The sequence below is a fragment of the Pelodiscus sinensis genome, chromosome 2 (genome assembly GCF_052426305.1).
Source record: "Pelodiscus sinensis isolate ZL-2025 chromosome 2, ASM5242630v1, whole genome shotgun sequence".
Lineage (NCBI taxonomy): Eukaryota > Metazoa > Chordata > Testudines > Trionychidae > Pelodiscus > Pelodiscus sinensis.
In genome coordinates this window covers 9,471,522-9,490,802 of record NC_143053.1, presented here as the reverse complement: position 1 = coordinate 9,490,802, position 19,281 = coordinate 9,471,522, and the positions used below count along the sequence as shown (strand labels likewise).

General features: G+C 44.7%; 1 protein-coding gene across 13 annotated transcripts in view; it reads right to left on the bottom strand.

Annotated features, from left to right (window-relative positions):
- The window catches only part of PTK2 (protein tyrosine kinase 2), a 327,060-nt gene that overhangs the window by 56,145 nt on the left and 251,634 nt on the right, over nt 1-19,281 (bottom strand). For all 13 annotated transcript variants that reach the window (XM_075920047.2, XM_089776148.1, XM_075920050.2 and 10 more), the window contains 3 exons: nt 13,482-13,566; nt 5,266-5,366; nt 605-720 (listed from right to left, as the gene is read on the bottom strand). In XM_075920047.2, the coding sequence (XP_075776162.1) occupies nt 605-720; nt 5,266-5,366; nt 13,482-13,566 (302 nt within the window). The remainder of the gene's footprint in view (nt 1-604; nt 721-5,265; nt 5,367-13,481; nt 13,567-19,281) is intronic.

Sequence of the window (19,281 nt, the reverse complement as noted above, 5' to 3'; positions counted from 1 at the left end):
TTCAACTAAAATTTCTCTCTTTCATGTGTTTTTAAAATTCACCTATTGTTTAAGCACAGGCATTTCCATTACAGATACATTTTTATAGTATTCCCTGTACTTGATGTCAGGATGAGTCTGTTGCTTTCTCAGATTTGATTTTTCATACTTTGAAGATAACGTCTTTGAGAAATGTTGGCAATGCAAAGCAACAGGCCAGCTGGCAACCCACAGTCTGATGACTAAAGCTAGACATGAGCTTCAATTCAATATAGCTCAGGCCCAGCAGGTGTCACCCTTGGTAGTCTGTTTGAGGAATGTATTTTTGTAATGGATTCGCTAAAACTCATGAAGTTCTAACATGAAGCTGATATAAAAACACACACACAAGTGGATTTTTAAAAGTCTCAAAATACTGTTCCATATGTGACACACTTATCTTATTGGAGAAATCAAGAAAATATTAAATGAAAAGAAACCATAAGAGAATGGAGAATTGTGCTGTAACCATTTCCCTTTAGTGAACATAACCAATATCCAGCAACTCTGCCAGCTCTGGTATGTGTCTAATAATCTATGAACCCTTTTGTTTAAATTGAAAGTTTTTATTCAGATATTATCTTACCTATGTACAAATCTTTTGCTCTCTAAGTAGGCAAGTGCTGTGCTAAGCTGGTAAGCATAGAGTATCAAAGAGGCCAGATCCAAACTGTATTTTCTTACTTGCAAAAATGATCTCAGCTTTTGGATAAAGAAGAGAGAAAGGTCATGACATATTAAAAATAAATCCAAAGAAGAGAGAAATCTCAAATGGTGCAGTTTTTACATTTCATAGTAGACAATCCTCCCCTTTAAACTAGAAGAGAAAAGTCAGTTGTCATATAGAAAACTCACTCTCTGGGTACTAAATTCAGGCTGTCCCAAAGGTGTGAAAGAAGATAGCCATCTAGGATAAAATTTTTGCACCCCACTCTTTCTCATCTTGAAGCCAAAGAGCTCACACACTCTGCTGGGTCCACTTGGAGTAGGAGCTCCTGAACTTCTCTGCATGTTCACTCATGGGAAATTGCTCATGCAATTGGCATGAACAATCTCAGCAGGTAACTGGATGGAGTTTGTACGCAGACGGGGTGATCCTGAACACAGGCCAAATTATTATTGCTTGGGCAGTATTAATTTATTCCTATAATTGAACAGATTTTAGTAGAGGCCTGGATTTAGCTCAGAGAAACTAACAACACTACATACATTTTATAGAAAAAATACATCTAGTAAAAGACAATTATATCATAACAATGTAACATTGGCTTTTGTTAACAGCATTACAACAGAGACTGAGAAGGAAGGTGTAGTCTGAGGAGTATTTGGAAAATAAAGGGAAGAAATGATATATCTGAATAAATGAATGGAGACAAATTGTGCTACTCACTTCGGACAAATATAACAAATTACTGTTTAATCTATGTTATTCAGATATTTTCACATTGCATTACAAACAATCTAATTACTTCACCTCTAAAGTCTTTCATAAATGTCTGATTTAGATAAAATGAGTCAGAATTAAAAACTGAATCTGATACCAGACTTCTCTGTTTTAAAGATAGCAGATTGATTAGCATTTCTCTTGGATTAACAAGGGAAGTCTTTACTGCTGGGGCCTCCAGAAACAAAGGAACATTCAGAAAAAGAAATATAGGTGCATTGACAACCTACAGTGGAAAAATCCCTAGTCCTGAAGATGCTATCAGCTGCATTACAAGTGGTGAAACATACAGGATATGTCTAAACTACACCCCTCTGCTGAAAGAGGGATATTAGGCAAATCGAAAGCTCAAATGAAGTGGGGATTTAAATATCTCGTGCTTCATTTGCATAATCGTGTCACAGCAGTCTTTCAAAAAAGGATACAGGCAGTCCCCGGGTTACGTACAAGATAGGGACTGTAGGTTTGTTCTTAAGTTGAATCTGTATGTAAGTCGGAACTGGCATCCAGATTCAGCCGCTGAATCTGGACACCAGTTCCGACTTACATACAGATTCAACTTAAGAACCCCAGGCGTCCCCAAGTCAGCTGCTGCTGAAACTGATCAGCGGCTGATTCCAGGAAGCCCAGAGCAGAGCAACTCTGCCTCGGGCTTCCTGTAGTCAGAGCTGGTCAGTTTCAGCAGCGGCTGACTTGGGGACGCCTGGGGCAGAGCAGCTGGGGTGCTACTGGGTTGCTCCAGTAGCGCCACTCCTCGGTGCTACTGGAGCAACCCAGCAGCACCCCAGCTGCTCTGCCCCAGGCATCCTGATTCAGCCGCTGCTGAAACTGACCAGCAGCGGCTGAATCAGGACGCCTGGAGCAGAGCAGCTGGGGTGCTGCCGGGTTGGTCCAGTAGCGCCCAGAGCGGCGCTGCGGGACTAACTGGCAGCGCCCCTGCTGCTCTACCACAGGCGTCCGGAGAAAAGCCTGGTCTGCTGGGGGGGGGTGTACTAGCTGCACCCCCCCCCCCAGCAGACCAGGGAGACGCGGGCGGCGGACCGAGACGCACCACGGTCCTGCCGCCTGGGTCCTCCGCGGCTTTCCTCCCCGTCTCCCTGGTCTGCTTGTCCTTGCCTTCTTGGAGACCAGCAGACCAGGGAGACGCGGAGCAAAGCAGCGGAGCACGCTGGCAGCGGGACAGCCCAGACGCGCCGCGGCTGTCCTGCTGCCGGCGTCCTCAGAGAAATAGCAGAAAACTACAAAGGAAATGGTCACTGAGGAATTCTCAAACCACCACAAAAAGGATTATTGGTTAGACTATTTACTTACATGACTACTACATAAATTTGTTTTGTCTTCTATTTCCTCAGTCTCTAGACCTCATCAGCAGCAAGCGTGTCTATCGTGTTTAATGCTGCCTCATAGGTGTGTTCCCTTCTGCCCCATCCCTGTATTCAGATTCCTATTTGGAGATCTGGCTATATTTTCTGAGAAGCAAAAGGACTGGACTACAGGTTGTGCTGCCCTTAACCAAGACTCCCTGGTCCAGCAACATCTTTGGCATGGATCATGGATATTCCTGGACCACAGAGCCTAGGAAGAGGGAGATCTGGCAGAGGGGCAGAAGTGCTGTAAGGGGTGCCAGTGACAGAGCCCAATGTACGTGGGGGGAAGAAGATAGGGGGAAAGGATCAATGGTGTGGCTGGGGGCTCTAGCTGGCTATGGCACTCCAGACCCAGCCCTGACCAGCAGACCAGGGAGATGCGGAGCAAACCCCATTCGTAACTGCGGATCCGACATAAGTCCGACGTAACTCGGGGACTGCCTGTATTTCAAAAGTGAAACCGCTGTCTAGACGCGGTTCTTTCAGAGAAAAAAAAGTACGGGATCTTTCAAAAAAGGTTTTTTTAAAGAACCACGTTTAGACAATGGTTTCACTTCGGAAATACCCTTTTTCGAAAGACCGCTGTGACGCAATTATGCAAATGAAGTGTGGGATATTTAAATTCCAGCTTCATTTGTGCTTTCAATTTGCTTAATTTACATCCCTCTTTCGACAGAGGGATGTAGTTTACACATACCCACATATAGAAACTACTCACCTGTAGTTGTGCAGCATTAATGAAAATACTGCACAGTTTTACACCTGCTAAATGCGCTAATTTATAGTAGTATTGAGCAAACCTTAAAAAAGGCCATTTAGGACTAGCAAAGAAAATTGTATGATTCCACAGTGATATGCTTCTGGTATGGTTTTCATCATGAGACACTCACAGAATATAAACCACTCTAGCATTCTTTTAGTGCCAAACACCTATTTGCAAATATTGTTTATAAAGTTTATTTAAAATTTCCTCTTACGATACACTGATATATTAAGGATTTACACAACTGGCTAAATAAATTTGAATATCATCACAAATTCAAAATTATGATCATAGCCATGTAATTAACTATTCACAAAAGTGCGATTGTAGGAGGCTGCCACCCATAAGGGTCCTAACCATAGCACTAAATTAACATGTCAGCTGAAAGCCAGATGCCTTTGGCAATGACTATTAATGCTGTAACTGCATGAAGTCAAATGAACTCAGGTTTCTTGGCACAATAAAAAGTAAATAAGATCACCATTTTCTTTCCTGTACCTCTCAACACAGAAGACAAGAAAGTTAAGTGGATATTTTAAGTCTTTTTTGTTAAACTTGAACAGTCCTTTAAAGCAGCAGTGGGCAATCATTTTTAATGGCGGGCCCCTCCAAGACTTTGGTACGCAGTCAAGGGCCGCACTTCTTTGGAGAGGTAGCTGGGTCTGGGACAGAAGTTGGATGCAGAAGGGAGCTTGGGGTAGGAGACTGGGGTACAGGAGAAGGTGTGGGGTCTGTGAGGGAGTTGTGTCGTGGAAGAGGTGTGGAGTGAGGATACAGAAGATTTGGGTGGTGACCTTGGAAAGGAAGGGGTGGTGGCCTGGGACAGGTAGTTGGGGTGAGAGAGTGGGTAGGGTGCCAGAGGGCAGGCTGTGGTTGAGAAGCGCTTACCTAGGAGGCTCCCAGCCTGCAGGAACCTGAGGCAGGCTCTCTGCCTGTCTGCTGCAGTCCCATGCTGGTCAAAACGGCTGGCTGCTCCATGTGGCCCTGCTCTGGTGGTGGGGAGGGGGTGCAAGAAGAGGGAGTGAGGAGGCTTTCCTCGCTGCCCCTGCCTGCAGCAAAATTTCTCAGCTCCTATTGGCTGAAAACTGGCCAATGGGAGCTGGCAGGCAGGGGCAGCATGTGAAGCCTCCCCTCTCCTCCCCCGTGGCCAGAGCAGAGAGCAGCCAGTTGGTGCGCAGTTTAAAGTGACTGAGTGGCTCTGTGCTAAGGGACCAGCAAGGTAGCTGCAGGCCAGATTTATCCCACTGATTATATCTTGCCCACCCCTGCTTTAAAGGTAGGGGAATTGCAAACTTGTTTGGCCAGATTTCAGTCGGGAGCACACACATTTTAAATAATCCACAATAACATTTTTTCTATTCTATGTAACTGTGTGCACTTCTTACTTGACACACAATACTAGTTTTCACATTAAAGCAGCAATTCAAAATATCTCTGAGAACCAAGGCCTAAGTCAACCCTCATGTAAACAGGCTAATTCCCTTAACTTCAATGGAGTTATGACCAATTCCACAGGGCTGAATTGATCCCATGATACTGGATCATGTTTTGTGAATTTGCCTAAGAGTGCAGAACACAATCTGTTAGACTAAATAAGCAGGTCCCCAGTCCCATATGAAAGTGCCTGTGAATAAAAGGGAAGAAGAAAGTAAATACTTAGGAATTTATCATACCTCTCCTAGTGTACAGAGCTCCATGATTATCCAGACAGGGTTTTCCGTAATAACTCCAATCAACTTCACAATATGGGGGTGATCAAACTGACGCATTGTTACTAGAAAGAAGGATGTAAGTTTACTCATAAGAAACAAAATCTGCCTGTTAACTCAACAGCTGTTAAATGAAAAAAATGTTTTTGTAATAAGAGGATTCATTTAACAAGCTTTTACTGTAAGTCTGAATCAATGGTCATATAAGAGCATATCACTAGATTGTTTTGGGCTTGATTCTCCACTGCCTTGAACAGTGTCTAGTCTTTCACAACAACGCAGAGTGAATCTAAAATGCTATTTGAGCAGAATACTCTTTACACTGATGCTAATAAGGTATAATGTACATCTTTTCCAACCACAGAGTACTAGTTATTTTTAAATGACATATGAAAATAGCTTACTCACCTTGTGCAGCTACAGGAGTTTTTTGAGATGTGTCCCTGGGGGTGCTCCACTTAAGGTGTGCATGTGTTCCCTGGGCCTCTGATCTGAGATTTTTGGTAACAGTGCCTGTTCTGCCCATGCATCTTAATCATCTTTGTGCCCCGTACTTAGGCTAAATTGGGCAGCATGCACAAATTCCATTCCTATGGCAAAGCTACAGAGGCAGTTCTGAAGCAGATGGGAGGAGGGTAAGGAATGGAGCACCCACTGGGAAGGCATCTTGAAGAACTCCAGCTACTGTACAAGCTGAATAATCACTCTGTCTCCTCCTCCTTCTTCAAATAGTGCCACTGGAAGTGCTTCAACTTAGGTGACTCCTTAACAGTAACCCTTTAAGTAGGTGGGAGTTTCCAAAGAGTCCATCATTGAATAAAGAACTGTGTTGCTTTCTGCCACATCTGATTTGGTAGGATCAATTAGGATGTAGTGGTCTGAAAATGTGAGCTCCAACAACCATGTTATAGTCCTGCAGATTTCAGCAACCAGAAAGCAGAGTGTAGCGCTACGGATGTAGAGTGTAATCTAGTAGTGCATGCCGTCACTCCTAGGGGAGGTGTAACCTCAGCAAAACTGAAATAGGCAATAATACATCCAAAGACCCATTGAGATAGCCTGAGAGTGGAGATAAGGGCTCCTTTAGATCTGCAACAGAAAAAAAGAGTCTAGGAGTCTTCCTGAATGGCCTAGTCCTGTCCAAATAAAAGTCTAATGTCTTCTTAACATCTAGTGTATGAAAAGTAGACTGATGAGGCTTTGGGGGTGGGGAAGGAGAGGATGGTGGATAGTTTGGTTGATATGAAACTCCAAGAACACGTAATGTAAGAACTTTGGACGACGGCATAAAGATACCTTCTCCCTGGAGAACAAAGTAAGGGAGGTTCTGCCATAAGAAGCCCCATTTCCTCACACCTTCAAGCAAGTCCTGGAATTGCCAAAAGTCAACAGCTAATGATGGCAACATGATTGCATCATCCAATGACGACAAGATGTTTGTGAGGGGTTTCATCTCTTTGTCTGTCCTTGCCTTCTTGCTCCTCTAAGGTCTTCTCAGGCTCAGAAAGGGGAGGAAGGATAAACAATGCTGAGAAATTAGTTCTTCAGTGTTTGTAGGGAGTCTGAGTTGAGAGCCCTGGAAACTGCTCACAGTACATTGCACTTTGATCCCAGTAAGGCCAGTGAAGGAGATAACAAGGCATGGAAGGAGGAATCCAACACGTCATTCCAATTGTTAGAAGGCAGAAGTTTGATGCTGCAGAGGCCATTGGTAAAGCACCGGCCAGTAGCAGGGGGGGTTGAGTATTCCAATGGCGGAAAGGGATCTAGGGGTCATAGTGGACCACAAGTTGAATGAGAGTCAACAGTGTGATGCTGTTGCAAAAAAAGCAAATATGATTCTAGGTTGTATCAACAGGTGTGTTGTAAGCAAAACTTGTGAAGTCATTCTGCCACTCTACTCTGCACTAGTTAGGCCTCAGCTGGAGTACTGTGTCCAGTTCTGGGCGCTACATTTCAAGAAAGATGTGGAGAAATTGGAAAGGGTACAGAGAAGAGCGACAAGAATGATTAAAGATTTAGCGAACATGACCTATGAAGCCAGGCTTCATGAACTGGGCTTGTTTAGTTTGGAAAAAAGAAGATTAAGGGGGGACATGATAGCGGTTTTCAAATATCTAAAAGGGTGTCACAAGGAGGAAGGAGAAAATTTGTTCCTCTTGGTTTCTGAGGACAGGACAAGGAGTAATGGGCTTAAAGTGCAGCAGGGGAGGTTTAGATTGGACATTAGGAAAAAATTCCTAACTGTCAGGGTGGTCAAATATTGGAATAAATTGCCAAGGGAGGTGGTGGAATCTCCCTCTCTGGAGATATTTAAGAACAGGTTAGATAGACATCTGTCAGGGATGGTGTAGACGGAGCTTGGTCCTGCCTTGAGGGCGGGGGGCTGGACTCGATGACCTCTTGAGGTCCCTTCCAGTCCTATGATTCTATGATTCTAATGAAGCTGGTCTCATGGTAGTAATTTTTCGTGGCAGTAGTAGTCTTTGGTATTGACCACTTTATTACTGAGGTATGAGATTTAGCTGAAGACTTAACATAGCCTTACAGGTATGGGTACAAGCATGTGTAGGGCACGTGCACAGGCAGAACAGGCACTGCTACCAAAAATCAAAGGTGAATGTGACCTAATGTGGAGCACTCACAGGGACATTACTTGACAAAGAATATAATCTATGAACACTTCAACTGCACATTTCTTACTTATTGGAAAGCAAAGAAAAAAAGAGTATAATTCAATCATCACATAAAACTGCATGTACGTGATATGATATCCATAGAAAAATCTCATGTAATGATTTGGTTTATACCAGATTTTATTTGCTATGGGTATACAGGCAGTCCCCGACTTACGCGGATCCGCACTTACGTCGGATCCGCACTTACGAACGGGGCTTTTCTCGCCCCGGAGCTCACAGGCGGCAGGTCGCCACCCGTGTCCTCCGGGGCGATAAAAGCTTCTCCCGGTCTCCCTGGTCTGCTGGGGGGGTCCAGCAAAGCCGCTAGACCCCCCCAGCAGACCAGGGGGACAGGAGCAAAGCCGCCCAGGCGGCGGGGGTCCCGCCGCCTGGGCGGCTTTGCTCCTGGGCAAACGAGCGCGGCGCCTTTGCTCGGGTGTCCCTGGTCTGTTGGGGGGGTCCGGCGGCTTTGCTGGACCCCCCCAGCAGACCAGGGAGACAGGAGCAAAGCTGCACAGGCGGCATCCCGCCGCCTGTGCGGCTTTGCTCGGGGGTAAAGGAGCAAAGCCACACGGGCGGCGGGGTCACTCTGCCTGTGCGGCTTTGCTCTGGTCTCCCTGGTCTGCTGGGGGGGGGAGGGAGCGCAACTAGTGCGCCCCACCCCAGCAGACCAGGCTTTTGTTGCGGGACGCCTCGGGTAGAGCAGCTGGGGTGCTGCCGGGTTGGTCCTGTGGGAACCTACCGGGCAGCGCCCCAGCTGTTCTGTCCCAGGCTCCAGATTCAGCAGCTGTTGAAACTGATCAGGCTGATTCCAGGAAGCTGGGGTCAGAGCAACTCTGCCTCCGGCTTCCTGTAGTCAGCCCCTGGTCAGTTTCAGTGGCAGCAGCTGAATCTGGAGCCAGTTCCGACTTACATACAAATTCAACTTAAGAACAAACCTATAGTCCCTATCTTGTACGTAACCCGGGGACTGCCTGTAATTAACTTATGTTCACTCCTAGCAGTGAAATGAAGATACCGTTCACACAATAAGATGAATAACTATATACTAATATTACGGAGGAGAGAATATTTGCTAGATGAAGAAAAAACATCAGCCTTTTAATTAAGTTTTATCTCATGACACACAGCAAGAGTCCTAAAATATATCTTAAAATTATGTTTCCTTTATCTTTGCAGCTCACATTGTTGGGGTTTGACAAAAACTGTCAACAAAAATTTACAGTCTTCCCTCAATTCTACTTCAGTTCATGTAATATGGGCAAAATATGAATAAAAAAACCAACTCTATACTTTTGTCTTCTAAAGAGCAGATTAATATTGCAAAAATTAACGATCTGTGTAGTCTTGTTAGTCCAGGAGTGTCCTCTCAGCTTTCACACAGCTGTCATGTAATGAACACATTTCACATATTATATGCATAAGAATTGTCTAGTTAATAATTCAACATTGCACCCTGATTAGAAAACCTATAGAACTTATACATAACAAGTTGCCCTTTGATTCTATCCCCTTCAAAACTTTGACAATATTTTCAATAGTCCAGGGTTTCCCAAACTTTTTTTGGCCATGGAGTTCCAATGGAGTCCCCTTAAAATATCATTATTTTTTATTTAGCAGGTACCCAAACAGGGAAAAAGTTTTGGAATTCTTACATTTGGAATTCTGTTTTTTTTTCTTACATGTTTCTTATGCATTCTTTTTTTTCCAAGAAAACTATCAGAAAATTAGCAACAAAATAGGGCCATATAACTGTCATTATCAGAAGTGAGTCCTAAGAAGGGATTTAAAGAAGGATAAAGAAGAGTCCATGTGGATTAGTGATGTTAAACTGCGAGTAACTGACTAACTGAATAGTCGATGCATTTTGCATTGACTATTCGATTAATCAATAGGGCGCCTCTGCCTATAAAGTGTAGCAACAGCCCTAGGGCGAAAGGTGAAAGTGCTACGTGGAGCCCTGGATCAGCTGGGGACTCTCTCGCTGACCCTTGGCTCTGTGCAGTGCTGCCACTTTGAAACGCTGCAGAGAGTCCGGCATCAGGTTCCTCGCGGCATTTCAAAGCAGCAGTGCCCTGTGGAGCTGGTGATCAGCTGGGGACTTCCCCATTCATCCTGGGCTCCATGCAGCAAGGGAGGGAGTAAACTAGTGCATCAGGAGAAATGCAGAATTATGAATCATCCATACAAAACCAGTAGTCATAGCCATTATTGAGAAGAGAGGGCAGGAATGGAACCTTGAAAGACACACCAAACAAGACACTAAAAGATGAGTCAGAGAGCTCAAAAGAGAATCTTGAGGGGGCAGAAACAAAAAAGCCAAGGGAGTACAAAATATCAAGATGTAGCAGGTGGTCAACAATACAAAAAGCCTCTGAAAGGTCACAGAGGATAAGGATAGAGTAGAGACTCAATACATGAGCAACAAGAAATTGTTAGAGACGTTAGGAAGAACAGTTTTGGTGCATTTTAGAAGATGGAAGTCAGATTGAAAAGGGTCAGAAAGAGAATTTAAGGAAAATAACTTCAGAAATCTATTGTAGCCAGCATGTTTAATGAATCCAGGGGTGAGATAGAGAAAGAAAGGAGACTGGGAGAGAGTTTGAGCAGGGGGTGGGTGGGTGGGTGGGTGGGTGGGTGGGTGGCTGGCTGGCTGGCTGGCTGGCTGGCTGGCTGGCTGGCTGTCTTTCTTTCTTTCTTTCTTTCTTTCTTTCTTTCTTTCTTTCTTATAGGGAAGATCTAAAGGATTTTTGTCATGGGATAGGAAGTAACCAAATGAGCGAGAGGTTGAGAAAAAGGCACAGGACAAGGAAAATCAGAACATAATAATGTAAAAAATGAAAGAAGGATGGAGTCACAGTGGAATAATCATCTAAGGAAAGTGATGAAAAGCAAATTGCTTAGAAACAGGCTGGATCAAGCATGTACTTACTGTGGGAACCATCCTGCATGGGCCACAGGATGGACAAAATGTCCCAACACAGGCTGATCTTTTCCTTCTTTTAGGAAAGAATTTTTCTAGGTTTCTACTAAAAAATCTGCTTATTTGTTTTACGATATGACTTTTTCCTGTTTTTGCCATTTCAAGATGCAAAGAGATGCTCTCTCATACACATGTCATTCTTTTATGTAATGTTAGGAATGACCAACATACTATATTTCAACAAACTTCTTTATTTGCTTAGTAAGTACTGTGAACAATACAGGCAGTCCCCGAGTTACGCGGATTGACGCAGATACGAACGGGGATTTTCTTGCCCCGGAGAACTGGAGCGGCGGGACGCCTGGTCCCGCCGCCCGCCTCCTCCGGGGCGAGAAAAGCTGCTCCCCGTCTCCCTGGTCTGCTGCGGGAGCCAGCAGACCAGAGAGACGCTGAGGAAAGCGGCGCAGGACCCGGGTCCGGACCCCCGGCGCTTCCAGCTGATCTGGAAGTGCCGCGGGTCCGGCCCCGGGTCCTCCGCCGCTTTGCTCCGCGTCTCTCTGGTCTGCTGTGGGGGATGCAGCCAGTGCCCCCCTCAGCAGACCAGGGAGATGTGGACCAAGCCCCTGTGGTAGAGCAGGTGGGGCGCTGCCGGTTGGTCCCACAGCACTGCTCCTTGGCACTACTGGACCAACCCGGCAGCACCCCAGCTACTCTGCCCCAGGAGTCCTGATTCAGCTGCTGCTGATCAGTTTCAGCAGTGGCTGAATCAGGACGCCTGGGGCAGAGCAGCTGGGGTGCTGCTGGGTTGGTCCAGTAGCGCCGAGGAGCGGCCACGCTACTGGACCAACCCAGCAGCACCCGAGCTGCTCTGCCCCAGGCGTCCCCAAGTTAGCCGCTGCTGAAACTGACCAGCGGCTGACTACAGGAAGCCCGAGGCAGAGTTGCTCTACCCCGGGCTTCCTGGAATCAGCTGCTGATCAGTTTCAGCAGCAGCTGACTTGGGGACGCCTGGGGTTCTTAAGTTGAATTTGTATGTAAGTCAGAACTGGTGTCCAGATTCAGCGGCTGAATCTGGATGCCAGTTCCGACTTACATACAGATTCAACTTAAGAACAAACCTACAGTCCCTATCTTGTACGTAACCCGGGGACTGCCTGTACAGTAATTTTACATGATCTCAAAGGTATATAATAGCAATCAACAAGAAGAGCATGAAATAAGACTGCTGTATGTATTCTAATGGCAATTTATTTTACAAAACAGGATGTTAAGGGAATCTCTTAGGAATTCCTTTTGAAGGTTAACCCACATTTATGAATATTCCCCCCCATTTATGAATATTTAGTTGGATTATTGTAGATATATTTTCTAACATACTCAAAGTTCTATTAATCCTTCCTCCGTATGCATAAGTACTGGTTTTTGTTAACATAATGAGTTCAGGTCATTGAGAAATCCTTGCTCCAAATACTCAAAATGTGGGCCCCGTCTCCCTTCCAAACAATCTAACAAGTCCCTTCTCAGAGCTTAGGGCTCGTCTAGACTACACTGAAGTTTTGAAAGAGGATATGCAAATTATGCAGGAATTTGCATATCTTCTTCCAATATCACTTTCAAAAGCAGAACTTTCAAAAGTGAAAGTAGTCGGGACATGTTTTTTTCCGGCAACCCCCGCTTTTTCGAAAAGCTGCATAAACCACATTTTTTGAGGAAGAGTGGCTTTTCGAAAAAAGGAGTGGGAGGTTTGGTCAAAAAACTGCATCCCGACTACTTTCACTTTCCACAGGAATTTGCATATCCTCTTTTGAAACTTCAGCGTAGTCTAGATATATCCATAAAGTCTTAGCAATTTTCCTATCAAATAGGAAGACCTGTCCCTCTGGAGATGTTTTAACACATTGAAATAGGTTAGAGTTTTATAGTATCTAATGGGGAAAGAAGGATATGGGGAATTAAGTCTCATTTAACTTTCCAAGAAGGCCTCTTTCCTGACATCTTAAATGTGTTATGCAACACCATTTAATTTGGAAAATTAGATACTTCATGTGTATGTATAAGCAAAATGTCTCATTTTTAAGATCTAAGCAGCAATGTATGCCACATACCAAAGGACAGACCCAAACATTTAAAAGTAATATCAAAAGTATGTGACATAAAAAAGCTCAACAGTCTTCTTGAAAGAGAAATACATGAAGAAATAGTGTGTTTTAAAGCAGTGTTTCTCAACCAGTGGTACAAGTACCCTTGGGATACTTGAGAGAAGTCTGGGGGGTACATCAACACGACTAAAATTTGGAGAAAACTGAATTTTTGTTATAAGTTTTACAGTGCTTTATTATTTTTGTACTTTTTACACCCAAAAATTTCATCACCCCCCTGGCTACAATTAAGTTGTTTAAACAAATGTGTTGCAATGGTAGAAAAAAATGTTGTGTCTGAAAACTGTAGGTACTGGGTGTACTTTTTTTTTTTTTTGAAAAAGGGGTACTTTATATAAAAAAAAAAAAAAAAAGGTTGAGAAACACTGTTTTAAAGGACTGTTTCTAAAGTTAGACCAAAGGAAATGTTTTGTAACTTACAGGCTTCTTGTAAGAATTTCTCTCTCACACTATCTGAAGTGCAGTTTTTACATGTTTTGATTGCAACAGCCATAGCTGGATTTTCCTGCAAGAGAGAAATTTCAAATAATAAAAATGAAGCCAATAACAAATACACTTCTTAAACAAAATATTTTGGGAGGCAGTAACAGATACTTAGCTAAGCACAATATTTAGTTAAAAATTACTGGGAACATGAAAGTGTTCATGAATTAATAAAAATATAAAAGATTAAATATTGATAACTGAGACATTTTACATTACATATTTGCATATAGAACATCCAGTTAAATATGATCAGTTTGAAAGCATTCCTTTTAGTTTATAATAGATAATTATAAAATGACCAGCTGACCTGAACCTTGGCATGCATTCTCTAATATTGCTGAAAAGGCGGTAACACTACAGATACAATGTAAAGTGATGCAGAGGAAACAACTTCCAGCTTTAAAAATGTTTTGGCTTGTACAACAGAGAAGCATATGAAAAGCCACACAGAGGAATGTTTGGGTTTTCACACCCTTTTGTGGGCTTCTGCACTGGGGAAGCTGAACATGATTTTGACTGACTAAAGTCTTTAATAATAACCGTATCATTAATAGGATGCACAGTAGGATTAAAAGTTTCTATTTAACTTATAAACTAAGAAAGAGTGTTAAATGACTATTTTATGAAATAGCCAGCTCACCAATTAAAGCAGACATTTTGAAATTTTTTTGTACAACACACATATTTAAAATCAGAAACAAAATATAGCAGACTCTGGGTACAGAAAAATGAGAATATTGTTAATGCATCTTCTGGGCTAAGATGACATCTTTAATGTTATTTTTCTATGATGTGTTTTATAAATACTCTTTTTATGGGTTGCAGACAGAAGGAGCATCAGTTTTTTTGGGAGGGGAAAAAAAAAAGCTTTAGGATGTTCAAGTTTCATTAGTACCCAAATAAAATGATCTACCAGAAAATATTATTTTGAAATGCTAGTTTAAGTCCAAATTAACCAACTGTGGTTTGCAAAACAAAAAAGATTGACATTTATTTACTTGTGATATTACAGCTTTCTCAGAACAACAGCTTTTTCAAGTCACAATAACAATTGCTACAATGGAAGGAAATCTTGATTATATCTGAGCCAATGCAATTAATTAACATGTTCCAATGCAAAAGTCCTAGTCCTGCAAACATGCAACTCACATGAGCTGTCCTATTGAGTTCACCTATAACTCACATGCTTTTACTTTTCTTCTATTAAATGTGCACACAATCAGGGCCTAAATTATAGACCTACGCACCAGTTGCAGAAATCAGGTTAAAAATTCTTCTTTGCTCAAAATGGGTTCTAAGATAGCCAGGGAACATCATGTTCTTGTTTATAGGGTTGAGCCTCTTACCGCACTCTGAAGTAAATTGAATTGAGGATGCTCAGTGCCTCACAGAATTAATCCCTCTGTGTTCATTCCTTTTCTATTATTATTTCTATTTTTACATACAAATGTTACTGGGATAAGGGTAAGATTATACTTTTCTGGGTCACTGGCATCTGTTTCTTAATCTTGCTCCCTTTCAATCCCAGTGATAAAACTATATTAAAATTTCTAAAAAGGACCCTCAGAGAGAAGCACATACATTTCAAAAACAAAAATACCTTATGTAATTTTAAGTTTATTTTATGGACATATTTTTCTCATACCCTGTCACTGATTAGTAGTCTTAGATAAAACTATAAATTATTCAATCATCTACATTACTTTATGGTGTAGCTACTTGTAAATCTAGATTATTTTATTCTATTCTTACCTAAGTACACAGTATGGTTTCTACGGAGGACATTCTGGAGATTTGTATTGTTGTATATTTTATAATAATTAGTTTTATTGCTGAGTAAAAGTTTAAGCCTTTGTAACAAGCAAGAATTCCAAGCTAAAGTGCAAGATAAATGTAGGCGGGACTGTCATAGGGTGAGTTAAATAAAGAGAAAAAGTAGTTAGGAACAGATTTTGGGTGGAGTGGAGTGAGCGAGAGAGAACATATTAAGGATACAGATGACTGCACTCAATCTGCCATTATAATACAAGTTAACCAAATTGAAGACTCTTTGAGTGCAATTTAATAACTACTGGGAATAAATCAGCTTGATTTTTAGATTCCAAGATACAGCACTCTCGTAATATTACTTTTAACAGTATTTTTCAGACTACTAATTTTTCATCTATGATGACATTTCTTCCAAACAAATAGATTATAGCAGGGGTGGTCAAAATCCTGCTCATGGGCCGTATCCAACCTGTTAAGATGTTGGATCCGGCCCACGGCACGCCCTGCTGTGCCCCCAGGCCAATTGAGACTGGGGGTGGGGAAGCACGCAAAGTCTCCAACCTCCACCAGGGGTGCGCGGCACCAGAAGGAACTATTAGCTGTTCAAAATGTCTGGCAGTTCCTTTTAGATGTCGCCACCCAGCTAAGAGGGGGTGGGAGACTCTGCTTGCTTCCCCACCCCCAGGCTCTGATTGGCCTAGGGGCGGGGGAGCGCACCAGGTTCCCCCTAGGGACATAATAGTGTAGTTGATTAACTGATAAGCAAAAGTTTATAGACTAATGCTATAGACTACATCAGTGGTCCCCAACCATTTGAGGTTGCCGGGCGCCAGGGGGCGTGGCCGTTCGCCCGCCGGGCGCCAGAGGGAGGGCCCCCCCTTGCGTGCCCGGGGGCGGGGCCCCCCCTTGCACGCCTGGGGGCGGCCCCCTCCATGGCTGGGGCCCCCTCCAAGGGCCGCGCGCCCGGGGCCGGCCCACCCTGCAAGCGCCGAGCGCCCGGGGCCAGCGCTCTCTCCCCTTCCCCAAGCACCGCGTGCCCGGGGCCAGGGCCTGCGCTCTCCCCTCACCCCAAGCGCCGTGCGCCCGGCGCACCCTGCAAACGCCGCGCGCCCAGGGCCGGCGCTCCCCCCAAGCGCTGCGCGCCCGGGGCCGGCGCACCCTGCAAGCACCGCGTGCTCAGAGCGCGGGCAGCCAATCCGCGGCGCTCCCGGGGTCGGTGCTCACCGTGCACCATGTGCCCAGGCCGGCTCCGACACCGCACATGCCCCACGTGTCCGGGGCCAGGCCAGCCCTGAGCACTTGGCGGGCGTACACAAATGCCCCCGTGGGCACCGTGTTGGGGACCACTGGACTACACGCATTTCTCCCCCCACCCCTGCCAGTAAATTTTTTAGCAGGCTGGCTAGCAGCCCAGCTCACTGCTCACTTGTGACAGGTCTGGGACCTACCCCGCTGCGGCTCTGCATTTAAAGTGTATTAGGAGCTAGGTGGGAAGGCAGCCTGACTCAGTTCTGGCTCCTGCCAGGTCCAAGACTTTAGACCTCCCCCGCAACAGGGACTGCTGCCACTCTGCACTGCTGCCCCTTTATCAGAGCAGCAAAAGGCGACAGTCAGCTGGTCTGGGAGGGGAGCTAGTTTTTAACCTGGATCTCCTTGTGGACAAGCTCCCGCCTGGAGCCCTGCGCTGCTATCTCTGATACAGAGGCAGTAGCACAGAGTGGCAAGGGGCTCTTTGGGCGTGGGGCCCGAGCGCGCTGGCTGCGGGTTCCACCCCCGGGGACTATAGAATAGTCGATTAACCGATAAGAATTCATGAGGTTACTCAACTATTCAATTAATCGATATTTAACATCACAAATCCGCCCCCTACCCACTCCCGGCCATGGGTGCGTGCTGCCAGAAGCAACTGCCAGCTGTTTAAAATAGCTGGCAGTTCTCTGTAGGCCAGTGGTTCTCAAACTTTTTGGCATGTGAACCACCTGGCTCAATACAAACCTTTCTGTGGACTACCAGTTGCTAATGGAAACTCACTGTTAATTACATAATTACGCCTGAGACTTTTTGCTAGTCCTGTAGCTAGGCAGAATGGTTTAATTTAAATTATTAAACAAGTTAAGTGTTTTAACTTTCTCATGTTAGTTTATCAAACTTCATTTTAAATAAAGTAAAATATTAATTTATGTCCAACACAAAATGTTTTCTTTATTTATGGCAGAGGTAGGGAACCTTTTTTGGATCGGGGATACTGACCCAGAGAAAAACCAGCTGGGGACCACACAAGTGAGAAGCAAAAATACTCCTTCAAAAACCCGCAACCCTCACTGACATGGCCCCCAACCGAGACACTTCACTACTTTGGTGCTCCAGCTGGGAAGACTGAGGTTCAGGGCTTTCCATAGGCCAAGTTTATTTTTCTGGGGTATGGATTTGGTGGATTTTATGTGTTGGACCAGGGTTGACAGTGTGTGGGATAGGGATGGTGGTGTAGGATCTGGGTGGGAGGTGGGGTGCAGGAGAGGGTGAGGAGGGCAGGGTCTGGAAGGGTGTGGGTATGAGAGGGAGTTTGGAGGTGGGAGGGGTTTGGGGGTGTAACACAGAAAAGTGAGAGGGTGAAAATGAGGCCAAATAGCTGCACATCAAAACCCTTGTGGCTGGTTGGTTACTATGTTCCCATCTGTGGAAGGGGAACAAACATTGGTGCCTTTCTGGATTAAGATGGGGATTTGTGGTTCCTATGGGAACTATGTGGCTCTGAAACCAAGAGTAAAAGAAGAATATTGATTCACTTTTATATGTAGATGTTGAAGTTGCTATTTATCTTCAAAATCCTAAGCCAACAAATATTCAATATCATGGAGGGGAGAGGTCTCCCTTGGCCTGGCTTGTTTTCTGGCAATGAAGTATTGTCAGTGTGTGATGGTGCGTTGGGGTTTCCCCGACTCCTGCACCCCCGTAATGGCACGAACAGACTCCACCAGCCAGTAGAACAGAGGGAGTTTTTTGCTTCTCCAGGATACAGCACAGCATAGATGTAATCTGGTTACAGGGCAGGCCTAGGATGCCTCCGCCCCCCTTGAGATGGGGGAGACTGGGCCCCTAAATCCCAGCCCCTTGCTTAGGCTGCTTCCTCCATGATACCAGACAGAAACTGCCCAACTTCCAGCTCTGCCCCGCAGCCAGGGGCTGTACTCCACCTTCCTCCCTTTGTTCCTTTCCCTGGGAGGTAACCAGTAGAACAGGTTACCTACCTGACCCATCTGCTACTCTGCTGGGCCGTGGTACAGACAGCAGCCAGGGGGGTCACCTACAGCCCAAGCCTAGCAACCAGCAAGGTACCAACACTACATCACACAGTGACTGAGGGGTCAGAGCAGGGGCTGGAGGAGACTGATCCAAGGAAAAGCAATGAGCCCCGGACAGACACAACTCAGAGCTCTGGGGGAAATAACGAATGAGAGTCTGAGCTGCCAGTAGAGACATGCACCAGCATTAAAAGCAGCTACTCTGCTGGAGATCCGGAGAGGAGCAAATGTCCTAGGTCTAATGCTAATGGAGCTAGATTACTGAACAATGTACAGACCTGCCAGCTTTCCTGCAGCGCCTGCAAACGGGCTGAAATTCTCATTCACACAGAATGCTAAGGTGCAAAGAGGATCGTGCTGTAATGGGGGAAGGGAAAAAAAGAAGTGGGGAGTAAAATGCAGTGTCTGCAAAGGAAACCTGTATCCCCCTCACATCTTCCCGCTGCTCCAGCCTTGTTCCCCAGCTGTGAGAATGGTTGTATATCATGGATACTTGTTCTCCAAGATCTATGTAGGCCAGCAATTGATTTTACACAGGGAATTAAACAGTAAAAACATGGAGACATCTCACATCAACAGAAAATCTTACTGCGTAATTATGTATCTTCACTAGTATAGTTATGTATCTTCACCGTCTGTACTGAAGTATCTTCACTAGGGGT